Source organism: Phoenix dactylifera, chromosome 8 (assembly GCF_051530095.1).
Source record: "Phoenix dactylifera cultivar Ajwa chromosome 8, Ajwa_hap1_PhDact_Kaust_v1.1, whole genome shotgun sequence".
In the NCBI taxonomy this organism is placed as follows: Eukaryota; Viridiplantae; Streptophyta; class Magnoliopsida; order Arecales; family Arecaceae; genus Phoenix; species Phoenix dactylifera.
In genome coordinates, this window is record NC_143197.1 from 28,763,614 (window position 1) to 28,778,048 (window position 14,435).

Sequence of the window (14,435 nt, forward strand, 5' to 3'; positions counted from 1 at the left end):
GGTGGAAGTTAGTCGAAATCAATCAATGGCGTTATATAAAATCTTGGTTTAAGGAAAAAATGCTCATAAACTCAAGCCTGTATTTTGTTGCTAAAATACAAAGATCAAATCCTTAAAAAAATAAAGTGGTGGAGCTAATATCCTCATCTCAGTGGAACCACCTTGAAAAACTTTCTCATACGAAGGTCTTCTTTTTTTGCTTTTTTTCTACCTTTCTGAAAAGCTTGTATGAAGGGTATTAAGAATAGCCTTTAATGGTCCTCCTCCAAATGGTTGGCAACTTGGCATGGCTTTCAGCCTTCCATCCACCAAATTTCGGGTGGTGGTTTGTCACTTGGAGGACCGTGGCCCCAAGCACCCAAGCAAGTAGAGATTTTTTTTTTTCCTCACAGGGACTTGCACTCCGCGTGCACATTATTGTACTTAACATCAATCTCACAGAGCTTGACTTCTTGCAAAGGCCAACATGGAAGTGAGCTCAACCTATTAAATTTCTAGATCGCAAAGCTTGGGTCAACCAATTCGATCAGCGCACCTAACTGGAAGTTTGAAACTACAATAACAAAAAGATTGAGCAATAGCTATTATTGACCCCAAAAAAAAAAAAAACAATAGCTATACCCTGATATCTCCTCTCGTTGGTGCTGTAGTATGACAGATGGATATGGACATCATTTATTTGCTAGGATGAAGAAGACCAAAACCTCCGGATCAAGGAACAGAAAATAAAAATTTCAATCTAACCCCACTAGAAAACTATATCATAAGCATCAGCTTGTACCAAGGTACCCTAGCTGGAAAATTTCATCTTTTGATAATAATATCATGATGCATAATTACAAGAGTGTTTTATGAGATCCTCCGCGGTGCACATTTTGCTCCACAAAGAGCAGTACACTACCATATCATCCATCTCGAAGATATACAACTCTCCTTTCTCCAAAGTTGTACTTTTTATGGTGCAAAACATGCTCTGTGGAGGATCCAAATCCATGGAGGTTTAAGGTTGTTTGCATACAATAGGAGCCACTAGTAACATTAATTATATATATATACGCACACATATTTTTTCTAGGAAGTTCTTAAACTGCTCTATTATAGTGCTATTTGCATAGCAATCAGACATTACCAAGTTGAATCTTGTATTGCATATTTCTAAGTATCTGAACTTAAATAATTATAATACTGATAGGTACGTCTCCCTTGATCTCCCTCTGGGTAAAAAAAAAGAAAAAGAAAAAATTTAGCTGGAAGGTCAATGTAGATCAATTCTTAACAGCATCAATATGAGAATGAGATGATAAGGTCTGATAGAACTTCATAACCACAGCAATCACTGGATGTAGAAAAGATGCATCGATTCGAGTTGGATGACTTCGCTATCTAACTCTGGTTCCCCAGGAAGATGCTTTAGAAAGAAGAGAGACGCTACAAAAGTCACCCTGCTTGCAACTAAAAGTCTAAAACGGTCCTTTTTCTTTCCTGCCAATTTGGTAGGAAGTCACTGTCCCTCTCGCCTCTGCCTATCGTCCCACATTCCATTTGACAAGTCTAGATCATGGCCATTTCTCTCTCACTCAGTCCCTTAATTTCATGCTAAAACTCCAGCAGAGTTTGACACGTGTTGTGCTTGTGCCAAAAGTTGGCTAGGAAGGGATGAACCCCACCTATGAATAGGGAGCACGAATGGTTGAATATTAGCTACATGACATGTCCCATGGCCATGCCCCGGAGACTAGGTGGTAGACTGCAGAAAATGAAAGCAGGGGGGATCCATAGCATTCAACATAAGAAAACAATGTGTGCAAAGTTTTGGCCAGATTAGAAGACTTTCATGCTATGCACATACATATGGTCCTTGCATTCTGATCTTGTCATTAATGACTTTGTCACCTGTTATTATTAGAGATAACACCAACGCCTTGTTCTTGAAAAAGAAATATTAGCAAACTATTTATTACCTTAGTTAACATTTTTCTCATGTTAACATGTTTGCAAATGTCATTATTAAGAATCGGTGTGGTTTTGATATTAACAAGATACAATGTATTCGAAAATTGACTAATATGTGAAAAGCAAGAGAGAGAGAATAACGTTGGATTCATCTACTTTGAAATTTGATTATCTAGTCATGCTTTAATACCTTTGATAGGAACTTATTATTACGGACCTTTGCACTTGATAAGGTGAAACATGCATAGGTCCATGTATTGTAATATCCTTTTTGCTACCAAAATATGATATGCCCAATCTAATTTAGTTTTAAATTTTTATTTGTACAGTACATCACCAAACAGAATTGAACTTTCTTTTATTTTTCCCTCTTAAGAAATGATATGTGTGTATTGATTTGGAAATGATATGTGTGCGTTCTTTTTCATTTGTTTGTGATTTTCCCCCGTTAGCTTATTCCTCGAATTTTGCTATATTATTGCCATGAAAATCATATGGATCGATGATTTCATATCACAGTCGATCAACAATGACATCATGAATACTATTCTATGATTGTTCAGTTCTTCAATAACATTTTATTGTGCCACTTACCCTGCCATTCCTAACCTAATTACTATGGGGATCAGAGAGAGAGAGAGAATCACCATTGCATAAGCAACAATGACACACTGATTTTTGTGTTCAGAGAAGAATAGAAATTAGGAGAACCATCACAATCATAGGAGGCCCCACCGGGGGAAAAAAATCTTGAGACATGCAAGAGATGCTGATCTAAATTTGAAAAATCTAGTGATATAAATCCAATGTAAGACAGAAGCACTTTATTTAGGTAAATCTATTTTCAACTGGCAATACCCATGTTAATCAGGATGTAGAAATGGATCCCACTTGTTATTTATTCTTGGTTGGATTTTACCAGACATTACCCTTTTGGACAGCTACCCACTTTGTCTCCTCTTCCCTTTAGATGATTGACAAAGAATAGTGCTTGTAGTAAAAGATAAATTTAAGTATTTTGGATCTAAAATTACAAAGGAAAAGTTTTGAGAGATCCTTTCAGAATCCCCTATTTAGGAGCCGGGCAACATCTATAACATATTGTTGCTCGTAAATGAAGTCAGGTAGCTTGAATCATGAGCTGATTGCAGGGTTTAATTTCATTAACTATCTAGCCTTTCCTTTATCTATCCGATTGCGACACAAATCTATCCGATCTCTACAGCTTCCTCAATTCGAAACCTACACGAATTTAAGAAGGGGCGAAAAGATGCAATGTTTTGATTCTTTGATACATTATGCGGACACCAACTTAGTTAATTTAACCTAATAAGAAATTACCAACATCATCGTTATATCGCATACTTGTATACATGCATGCATACACATATATGTATATATGTATATATGTATATAGAGTATAGACACATGTATGCATAGGTACATATGTATTTAGACGAATCTAAGCCCTGGTGCCTCTAACTGAAGCCCAGCCCGACCCATTCTCCCTTCCTCGAAGCTCTTCGTGGCTTTCTATTTTCGATCGCGTTTAAAAATTATCCGGTGCACCTCCATCCACTTTCATTCGTCATTTTTTTCCCCTTCTTTTCTCCTGTTTAATTCGTCGGCCGAACTAGGTCGTCGCGGCGACGAAAAAGGAAAGAGGCGTTAGAACAAAAGGCATAAACAAATAAAAGATAATCGAGAGAAAATAAAGAAACAGCGCGACGTTAAAAAAGCCCGCTTCGCTCCGCGCGCGGATCTCTCTTTGCTCCTCTGAGCAGTAAAAAGAGTTAGTTGCATACTTGCATATATTTATGGAAGCCGCTTTCGTATTTGGATCGCCAGAAGAAATCAAGAAGGTAGCGTCTTGATTCTCTCGTTCTCTCTCTCTTACTCTCTCACCAGATCTAGGGTTCGGAATTGCTGGATTCGCTGCTGAGATTTGGTTTCAGTTTGAGTTCTGGAGCTCTTCTTGATTCCTCTTCGCGGTCCAGCTGATTCGATCTCGATATCTCCTGGAATGAGGTTGGTTTATTCTTTGCATCTGGTCTCTGCTGCAATTTTTTGATTTCTTTTTTGCGATTTTTTTTTGTGATCTTTTCCTCCTTTTTATGCTGGCTTTGGATTGTATTCGCCTATTCGGTGCTTGTTTTGGGGTGGGGCGCTGGGGGATTCGATCTGACGGTCGGGTGTGTGTCTGTGGTCCAGATCGCGGGAGTGAGGCGAATCTTGGAGTGGAGATGGGGGAGAGCAGGTTGGGGACTGTCGGCGCGCTGAGCCTGTCGGTGGTGTCATCGGTGTCGATTGTGATCTGCAACAAGGCGCTCATCAGCACCCTCGGGTTCACGTTCGGTGAGAAAGTGAAAGTTGAGCCAATGAGAGTATAGTTTGTTTAGGATTGCTTTTGAGGAATTTAATGTATTAATTGCATTGATTAGTTGGTTCTTATTTGTCGATATTGCTGTCTTCTCTATGCTTCGATCTTTGTTGTCTTTGGAGGCTTATCGTTGCATTCTGTCGCTACTGGCTGGGATTGGCTGACAGTATGTATTACAGGATTTTCGTCGTTTGTTGTCAACTTTTGTCAGCCAAAACGGTCGAGTTTTAAAGTTGCAACTGATATTAATTTGATGGGATTTGTTTTAATTTTCCTTAGAATATCATACTAGTCTCTAATCAAAACTCATGCTGAAATATGGTTGTTCCTACCTTCTAATCAAAGAAGCTATTAAGAGTAGAACATAGACGGTATTATAGTAATTCCAATCTTGGAAGTAAGGATGACTATATATGGTTTTAGCTTATTTTCTAGCTGCTTTAATCTCTGCTTGGACTCCCTATGCCATTTTAAACTATTACCGACATAAAAGCAGTCATTTCCCTTGCATTTGATCCTGTTCATGCTCCCGAACTAAGGTCTGAACTTTCGAGATAAATTCTGACAAAAATTCAGAAAGAGTCTTGTTTTATAGATAGGAAATCATACAGTTACTAGTTTTTGGTAGAAGATGTTCAAGGAAAATATTGTCTTATCATGTGAGGCCAATGACAAGGCCCCCATTTTGCTTTTTGCTTGTTTGATAACCCATCTGCTTCATTTTGTAAAGAGTTTGGAATGAACACATAATCATGAACAATCACACTTTCGGAGTCTGAAATAGTATCAGCAAGGTGGAGAGTGAGTTCTCCGTAGTAGATCTTGGAGATTGTTCCGGAGTTGATGTTTCTTGCTTTGAATTTTCATTTTTATTCTTGAAGCTACCCAAGCCTCTGTATGACTAAAAGCTCTTATAAGGTTCTGTTAAACTTAGTTAACAATGGATGGTGCTCAATCATTTGTATGTGTATCATAGAACACAATCTGATATGATTCCCTAATCCTATTGTTTGACATATAGAGCATTCGTATGAAACCTGTCATTGGATCCTCTCTAGATTTTTTGTATGGATAGAATTGAACAAAAAAGGCTAAAAGGGGAAATGAGGGTATCCAGGATTCTGGGACTTGTCAGATTAGTTGGTCACTTGGTGCCAAGAAGGAAAGAGGACCAAACTAAAGCATTTCTTGGGTATTCTAGGTTTAATAGTGAAATACCTGTGGTGTTCACTGGAGACTTTAGATTCTGGTTTTCTTGACATGTTGAATGCTTTGATGCTGGGGATATTTCATAGCATTCCTTGATGCTTGATTTGGCATTGTCAAATTAGTTTTAAAGCAAGACAGTAATTACATGCTAGCAACCATAAGGAGCATTTAAAAATGCCCAAGATCTATGAAGGCAAATACAGACTTTCACAGAATTTGTCTTTATTATTTGATGTCATGGCATAATGAGCACAAAACCAAAGCATACTGTAAAAAGTTTACATTAGACAAGAATTGTTTCATTCAAGTGACCTTTTTTCAGTATATAATCCAATTCTCCCCTAGGGGCAAACCCCTTTGAACCAAAGTGGTCAAATCACTAGCAAAGTGGTCCTCCCAAGTGTGTTTCATAGAGATTGCCAGCCCATGCTTGCAAACCAGTTTCAGTTTAATGATCTGCCATATGGATTGGAGGAGGTTCACTGCTGATGAAATTCTGAAAATTGTTGATATATTATGGTGGCAGACCTAGTTATGTATGAGTTGTTCCCAATAATGGGGGCAAATATGCAAGTAGAAACTCAAATCTTTTAGTTTTATGTTAGTTCAAGATAAACCTTAAATCCAATGACTTAAATTCTTAAACACTGGGAATGCTGGTCCCACATCCCAAAGGAAAAAAGTAGTGGAGGATTGACATTTGGTTGGTTCACAAAAGATGTCAAGCCATAAATGGATCCATATTTGATATTCATGAATATTAGGGCATCCCCTTGCTTCAAATCAACATTATTGTTGGCTGTAAATAGGAATGCTTGGTGAATTAGGATTTGTAGAGCCAGCCCCAAATAGTTGGGGCAAGGCTAGATGGTTATGGGTATCAATGTTATAAATAGCTACCATGACTGCTGCAACTATGATTTGCTTTAAAAGTCTGTTCTGTTACCAACAAAGTATTACCGTATCTGCAAAACATGTCAGTTGGAGATGCATTGGATGCATCTCTTGGACTAAATTATGTCATTTATGCTTTTACATTCAAAACATTATTCTGAGCCATAACAATTATAACTGCCTGGTATATTTGATTACTATTATGTGCTTACTTTCCATCAATGGTTTGCAGCTACCACTTTGACAAGCTGGCATCTTCTGGTCACATTTTGTTCCCTTCACGTGGCTCTATGGATGAAATTATTTGAACACAAACCTTTTGATCCAAGGGCAGTAATGGGCTTTGGAATACTTAATGGAATCTCTATTGGGTTATTGAACTTAAGCCTGGGTTTCAACTCTGTTGGTTTCTATCAGGTGCTTCTTTCTCTTGTTCAGCTTTTATATTGTAATAATGCTTGTAAAAACATCTTGCCCTTAAACATGTCATCCTTTTTTTAATCTAGAATCTTATGCTGAATTTATAAGCTTTACATGTCAATCAGATGATAATCTCGTCATCAAAATTCAAAAGATTGACTGAAAACTTATTTTTATTTCTAGTCTTAGTTCTGCACAAAGTCAAGCATAATTTAACGCTTCATTTTTAAATTTTGTTATTGATTTTTTCTTTTTTGTCTCTAAGCAATAGGTAGAAACGTGCGACCACCATCATTTGAACCCTAGACCGCCTCAAGGGCTTACCCTTAGGAGAGTAGTGCCAACTAGCTTAGCTAACAATTGTTGGCATCACGAATTCAATATTTCAACTGTTTAATCTTATTGCTTATTCATGGAAAAAAGACTGAATTTTCTTCATTACTTTGTATTTTTGAATTTGAATCCATTTAAAAATAACATGGATGGAGTTTGTGAGGAAGCATATAGTGAATCTTGGAATATCATCAGAGGTGGCCCTAGATAAAAATACTTGATACATGAGGTTCCTTAAGGTTGATCCAATAGTTGGGAGGTTGGATGATTATGATTATAGAAACTTTATATTTTTGCATAGGCTATATTGCTTATGCATTTACTAGAGTATCATGGATGCTTTTTGAGGTACATGTTTTCTTGATTTATTTTTAGTTTGTGTAAAAATCTTCTATGACCTCTAATATGATTATATTGTTAAAATTATCAATGTCCTGCATAATGTTGTAAACACATGAAAGCAGTCTACCTTCAAACTGCAATACAAATTTTAGTTGGTTGACTTTAATGTTTTTCTTGCATACTCCTTATACTCCAGATGACAAAGCTAGCAATAATTCCTTGCACTGTGCTTTTGGAGACTCTTTTCTTCAGGAAGAGATTCAGGTCAGCTTTTACTGCATTGTTGACACGAAAATTGTTAATCGGTTTGTTCAAATTTTCTTTGAATTGAAACAAGCTTATTATATATGAAACACCGTTCATTTCCAACATAGCCAAAAGCCAAAGATCATTTTTGATATGAACCTTTGTGAAATATTTGCTCTAGGATAGAAATATTCTCAAGTTAAACTGTTGTCCCTCAAACAAAGATTCAAAGATGTGCTTATCCTGATTAGAGCATTGCTTTTATGAATTGAAGATGTAGGGATGGCAATGGGTCAAGTCATGTCGGCATCAAGCCAAATTAGCTTTACATGTGAAAACGTAAAGGCTTAAACTGGGCAGATTTTACCTGGTAGGTTGTTGTTTTTCGACCCCTTTCACTTGCAGGTTGCCTTGTTGACCAGCATTTGCCTAATCAATTGGTCACCAACTACATTATTATCAAGATAATGCAATATATAAAATAAATAAAATTATACACAGATATTAACTCTGATAATATTTCCACACTGAGTAAGGTTTCAGTCCCAGTTTGGGTTTTGTTTCACTAATCAAATTCTTACTTCAAATTATTTATTTCCTTGATCATTCATATATGCTGACTAGTATGTCCATAAGCACGCCTATGTTATTAGCTGTCATATCTTGTCAGGTCTTCTTTAGGCTTGTGTTGAATAGATATCTTCTCTGTTACATGGTATTTAGTTGCATCTTCACTAGCACTCTGATGGTGCAATAGTGTTTGCTTGTTTGCCTGCCTGCCCATGTGTTTATCTAGTGTTTGGCCATGTCATAGTAAACATGCCGTTAAAACTATTTAGAAACCTTCCTCTAGTATGATCCTCCAAGTCATTTCAAACTTCACTCCACTGCTATTGCCTTACGAACACCAACCTTGCATGTGGCATGTTGGTGATATTAGTCCTCGTTGAGTGCTTACAATGTTTAATTTATTATGCCTTCTCTTTATTTGGTGACTGAAGTTTTGTGATTCATTTCTTGTTGCTTATTGTTTCAGTCGGACTATCCAGCTTTCACTCACCGTCCTTCTATTTGGTGTCGGCATTGCTACTGTGACAGACCTACAACTCAATATTCTGGGATCTGTTTTATCTCTACTTGCAGTTTTTACAACATGCATTGCACAAATTGTATCCTTCATCAACAACCTTCGATAGAGCTCATGTATTTTGTTTCTCTATCATGATAGACTGCAGTAGACACAACTGTTTCACTGGGGGAAAACCAATGAATTTTACATTAGAAGAATCTTCTTGAAACAAATGTCTTGCCTATTATAGACGTTGGAACATCAATGTGCTTCTTCTTTCTCTTAAACTATGTATATAGCTGCTGAAATATGTTTTCTCTAGAAGGCAACAGACATTACACTGCTGAATTTAAGTTTGTGGTCACCAGCTAATATCTCTTGCACCTCTCCAGCTATAGAGACTCGATTTTGATTGTAAGATACTGCATCACTTTTAAGTGGTTCTAATAGAATAAAATGGCCATTCCAAAGGCTCAAGCAAAATTTGACTTTACAATTCCAACAACTATACTGTGATTCTATTATTTTAGAGGGCCTTTGAATGTCTTTGATGGTTCACTTGCTTGTGCTTAGATGCTTTCCTCCAATGAGGTAATCATGAGAAGTCACATTGCTTACATTAGGAAACTAGCAGTGCAAGTATGTTTTAGCTGGGCCAGTAGGTGAGGTTTACCTTGCTTGGTGGTGATTGAATGATAACTTATCTCAGATATTCTGCTTCAGTCCAGAATAAGCATACACTAATGTTGTAAATTCTTAGTAGTTGGTCATGAAGAAATTGCAATATAATCTTGTAGTAATGGAACTCTAATACTGAAACAAGCTGATCCATCTAGTCATCTAGTGTCTCGGCCTTGTATATTTTTGCATCTAAAAACGTCAATATCTTTATCGATTTTTGTTTTAGATCTTAACCAGTTCATGTCAGATGACAAACACTATTCAGAAGAGATTCAAGGTCTCTTCAACTCAACTCTTATATCAATCTAGCCCCTATCAAGCGTTGACCCTATTCATGATTGGTCCATTTCTTGATGGGCTCCTGACCAACCAGAATGTTTTTGCTTTCAATTACACACCTCTAGTTCTGGTAAGTGACTGCCTGTTAATGTTTTGCTTTTTTTAAATTCTCTTACTAAGATTTCTTGTAACTGTTTTAAATTTGTTGCAGGTTTTCATTGTACTGTCATGCCTGATATCTGTCTCTGTCAACTTCAGCACATTTCTTGTTATTGGAAAGACATCTCCTGTGACTTATCAAGTCTTGGGTCATCTGAAAACTTGTCTTATATTGGCATTTGGTTATGTTTTACTTCATGATCCATTTAGCTGGAGAAATATACTTGGAATTCTAATCGCAGTAGTTGGGATGATCCTGTATTCTTACTTCTGCTTGGTTGAGAACCAGCAAAAGGCTACAGAAGCATCCACTCAGTTACCACAGGTACCACTTATTTTTATATTTTTTATTGATATTGATGCATTGACTAGAGAAGAAGAAACTTACGAGCTGGTTAAATGTAAGATTGAGATAGGTAACAAGATTCATCTTGGAGACATTATCCTTTTAAAAAGTTTTCTGCACATGTAACTTCGTGCTGCCATCTATATTGAACAAGAGGATATTTACTGTGTCTACCAAGCCCCTTGAACACCAGGAGAAGAATAAAGATGCAAGAGTGAAAAAAGGGTGGAGAAAAGGGAGTCCAGTACTTTTGGTATCTTTCAAGAAAGTATCATTCATTCCTTGGGTTTGTAGAGAGGATGATCTTGCAAAGTCTTGACAATTTTTTGTTTAGAATCTTTAAGGTTGAAAGCCTTTTGACTAGAACGGAGTTTATTTTGAACCTTCTTTAGTCATGTTTTTCCGGCATTTATATCTACAATAGCAAAAATTTCCAGTTATGCTTTCTTGTTATGATCCAGTGCTTTCTCTTTCAAATTTGGCACAATTATATGACTGCTGCTCACTTATTCTTTCTGTTTTTGGAGTTATTATATATGAAAAAAGGGTATTTAGTTTGTCTATTGCTCTTTCTAATGCGACAGAGGCGAGTCTGCCAGACGGACATCTTCTGTTATTTTAATGTAAAAAAACAAGGCTCTTACAGATATCCCATGAAAGAAATCATGTAGAAGGCAGCGTTGTCCACTTTCCACTGTATCTGTAACACAGTTTAATTCTTACTCAGAGAGAGAGAGAGAGAGAGAGAGAGAGACCTCCCAAAAGTAGTTTATTTGTCAGAAGAAAAAAAAAATCAGATGCAAGTCAAACACACTCATAGTTTTCACACACGTACTCGCACACAGAGAGAAAGAGAGACAGGGAGAGAGAAGCAAGAGAAGGGAACATCCTGACTATTGATCAAAAGAAAAAAAATAAATCGGTACAGATCACCCCCACACATACTTCCTCATTTTCATCTCACTTGCCCCACATTCTCTTTGAATAGAATTTAGTGTTCCTGATTGTGATTCACGAATAGTCGTATCAATCGGCTCTTTTTTCTTGCCTATTCTTTGGCAAATGATGCCAGGTGAAGGAAACTGAGTCTGATCCTCTACTCGACGTGGAAAATGGAGCCAGTGTTGCTGATGGTGGAGTCCTCCTCAAAGCCCCAGTATGGAGCTCAAACAAAGATTTGGAAGCATGAACTCTTTGATCATACCTGGAAGTTATTTTTTTATTGAAGGACATGATGCTGAAGGTGGTTGGAGGAAGGGTCTTTGTCTATCGCACAATGAATTAGAAGTCTTGAGAACTTGGTAGAGCTGGATGGCATATCTTTTCTTCCTGTAGAATTTTTTGTTATTTTGTGAATTAGTTATGCGGAGTATTGATTCTTGTTTGAGGTATATGTTGTTATGGTCGACTTATATCCAAATTTGCCCTTGCACAAATATAAACAGCCTCTTGATGGAAGCCTCATATGTTCTTTATTTGAAAACCGTGTTTTTTAACATTTGAACCCTAATCATTTGTAATGTACGGAAGGGAGCACATCATTCAAGCATGCGTTATATATCCAAAAATACATGATCTCTGAATTAGAGTAATGTTTTGTATTTCAAAGGTCTTCACTAAATTTGTGAAATGTTGACCTCTTCTCCCTTGGGTAATGCTCGCTTGTGTCTCTTGTTGTCATGCATGTATTCCTAATAATAATGTATTTTAGATCATGGTCATAAGTTCGCTGTGCTCAGGAGGATCAAAGTGTCAAATCTCAGGAGATTTTAGGATAACCGGTCGAATAACATAAACAAGAAATGCAAAATTATTTTGTCCTTCTATAGTTTTATATATTTGATTATTTAAAGAAGCTTAGAGGTGGCGGCAAGAAGACCAATGACGCCAGCCTCTGGCTACCTGTTAGAGATGTAAGAGTTACCTCCATGAGTTATCTTCCAAAGAAGGCATGACTTGAAAATACTTCCTGTAGATCAACGAAAAGTGCACCTACAAAGAGCTTCGAATTGAACTTGTGGAGTTTCAATTGTGAATCACTTGTGGTATAATATAGGTTTTCTGATGGAGAATACTTTAAATTGTGTGATGTTAAATCTTTTCTCCTACATGCTTTTTCCACCAAACATATAAATGGATCTACTCTCGGTAAAAGTGAACGAGCAATACTTTTTCCGATACAAAAGAGTAACATAGACAAGTGCCATGTCAAGCTAATCCTACCGAAAAATTTATGGTGTCTATAAGACCTAATAAAAGAAGAATTTATATGGGCAGTGTATAAGTAATAAACATCAAAACCAAGATACCATATTGGTACCTGAATTAGTGTCTTGCGCATGCAATTCACATGGTGGAATATATGAGATTTATAAAATTTTAATGATAGAAATATTTAGAAGAGTAAGAAGGCTGTCATTTTTCTACTGGTGATAAGATAAAGATTATAGGTGTTACACGTTGCACTTACATTTCTTTAATTTTCTGATTTTGTTGGGGGGAAAAATGGACCACCCACAAATTAAAGCACCCAAATCAGAAGGCTGCCGAGCTCAAAAGGCTGCCGAGCTCAGAAGGCCGAGCTCAGAAGGCCGAGCACAGAAGGCTGCCGAGCTCCGAAGGCCGAGACCAGAAGGCTGCCGAGCTCAGAGGCTGCCGAGCACAGAAGGCCGAGCTCAGAAGGCCGAGCACAGAAGGCTGCCGAGCTCAAAAGGCTGCCGAGCTTAGAAGGCCGAGACCAAAAGGCTGCCGAGCTTAAAAGGCTGCCGAGCTCAGAAGGGCGAGCACAGAAGGCTGCCGAGCTCAAAAGACCGAGCACAGAAGGCCGAGCTCCGAAGGCCGAGACTAGAAGGCTGCCGAGCACAGAAGGCCGAGCACAGCAGGCCGAGACCAGAAGGCTGCCGAGCACGGAAGGCCGAGCTTAGAAGGCCAAGACCAGAAGGCTGCCGAGCTCCGAAGGCTGCTGAGCACAGAAGGCCGAGACCAGAAGGCTGCCGAGCACAGAAGGCCGAGCACAGCAGGCCGAGACCAGAAGGCTGCCGAGCACAGCAGGCCGAGACCAGAAGGCTGCCGAGCTCAGAAGGCCGAGCTCCGCAGGCCGGGACCAGAAAGCTGCCGAGCTTAGAAGGCTGCCGAGCTCAGAAGGCCGAGCACAGCAGGCCGAGACCAGAAGGCTGCTGAGCACAAAAGGCTGCCGAGCTCAGAAGGCCGAGCTGACCTCAGAAGGCCGACCTCGTCGTCTATATGCTGCGGCCATGCCCTGCAGCAGCCTCACTGCACCATGCTTCACTTGCCGGCCACGCCATGACATATCAATCAGGGACTATACCCTGCTACAACTGTCAACGCCTCACCATTCCCAAGAATGTACTGCACTGCGTGCCACAAGCAAGCTCCGGCTACGCGCCATCTCCTCCCATGATGGGAACGGGCCATCCACGGCAACTCATTACTTCACACGCCCACGTCCAATTGTGACGGTAACCCATTAATTCGCCCAGTCACATCACAGGTAACCCTGCCACTCTTCCTATAAAAAAGGGGGCTTCTTCCTCCCAAGGGAGGGCTGGGGACTTTTACTTACAGTTCATCTCCTTCTTCAAAATTAAGCCCCCCTTTGATTTAAGCATCGTAGGGCCGGCGCCGGAAACCCCGGCCACCGGCATTTTGCAGGTCTCCCGGAGGACGCCGCCCGCCGACGGACCGCCGCCCGCCGCCCGCCAGTGTTCGCCGGAGCTCCTCCTCCTCAACCGACGGCCGCTCCCGGGTCCAGCAACAGATTTCAATAAGTAGATTTTAATTGCATTACAGTTTTATTGAAGGCATTGTCAGTTATATCCTTTCAATTAGAAAATTATAGCCAGAAAGAATATCTTGAATGCAGAGAAAGTTTGATCATGAAAGCTTCTCTTGTTGCAGAAGTAGAGGGAGGCAAACAAAACTACCAGCTGCTAAGTTTTTTTTTTTTTTTTTTTGTTGCTGCTAAAAACGGATTTTCATACAATACGTGTACGAATACATCTAATAAAGTCAAAAAATACTAACTCACGGAGAGCCAGAGGCAGCTCCCCCTCCCCCACCCAAAGGGTGTATCCTGAATGATGAGCCGCGAAGGCAGCCACCCA

The 14,435-nt window shown here is 39.0% G+C and overlaps 1 protein-coding gene across 3 annotated transcripts; it reads left to right on the forward strand.

Annotated features, from left to right (window-relative positions):
- The first annotated feature begins 3,373 nt into the window (after window positions 1–3,373).
- On the forward strand, window positions 3,374–11,769 carry LOC103713422 (UDP-xylose transporter 3). Of its 3 annotated transcripts, none has more exons than XM_008800345.6 (9): window positions 3,479–3,745; window positions 3,862–3,981; window positions 4,165–4,308; window positions 6,669–6,853; window positions 7,728–7,795; window positions 8,814–8,946; window positions 9,775–9,936; window positions 10,018–10,290; window positions 11,384–11,769. In XM_008800345.6, exons 3-9 carry the CDS (start codon window positions 4,197–4,199, stop codon window positions 11,498–11,500), a joined length of 1,050 nt encoding a protein of 349 aa, XP_008798567.2. In that variant the 5' UTR covers window positions 3,479–3,745; window positions 3,862–3,981; window positions 4,165–4,196; the 3' UTR covers window positions 11,501–11,769. The 3 variants fall into 3 exon arrangements, with proteins under 3 accessions (XP_026662898.3, XP_008798567.2, XP_008798568.2); XM_008800346.6 differs by having other exon boundaries at window positions 3,572–3,815; window positions 3,909–3,981; XM_026807097.4 differs by lacking the exon at window positions 11,384–11,769 and adding an exon at window positions 10,372–10,764 and having other exon boundaries at window positions 3,374–3,981.
- Window positions 11,770–14,435: the final 2,666 nt, after the last annotated feature.

Bases quoted from the DNA above. Each gene is read 5' to 3' on its own strand.
- LOC103713422 (XM_008800345.6), top strand. From the start codon at position 4,197: ATGGGGGAGAGCAGGTTGGGGACTGTCGGCGCGCTGAGCCTGTCGGTG. The intron at 8,947-9,774 runs GTATCCTTCATC...AGTTCATGTCAG, and splicing joins CAACATGCATTGCACAAATT to ATGACAAACACTATTCAGAA. The intron at 10,291-11,383 runs GTACCACTTATT...AAATGATGCCAG, and splicing joins CATCCACTCAGTTACCACAG to GTGAAGGAAACTGAGTCTGA.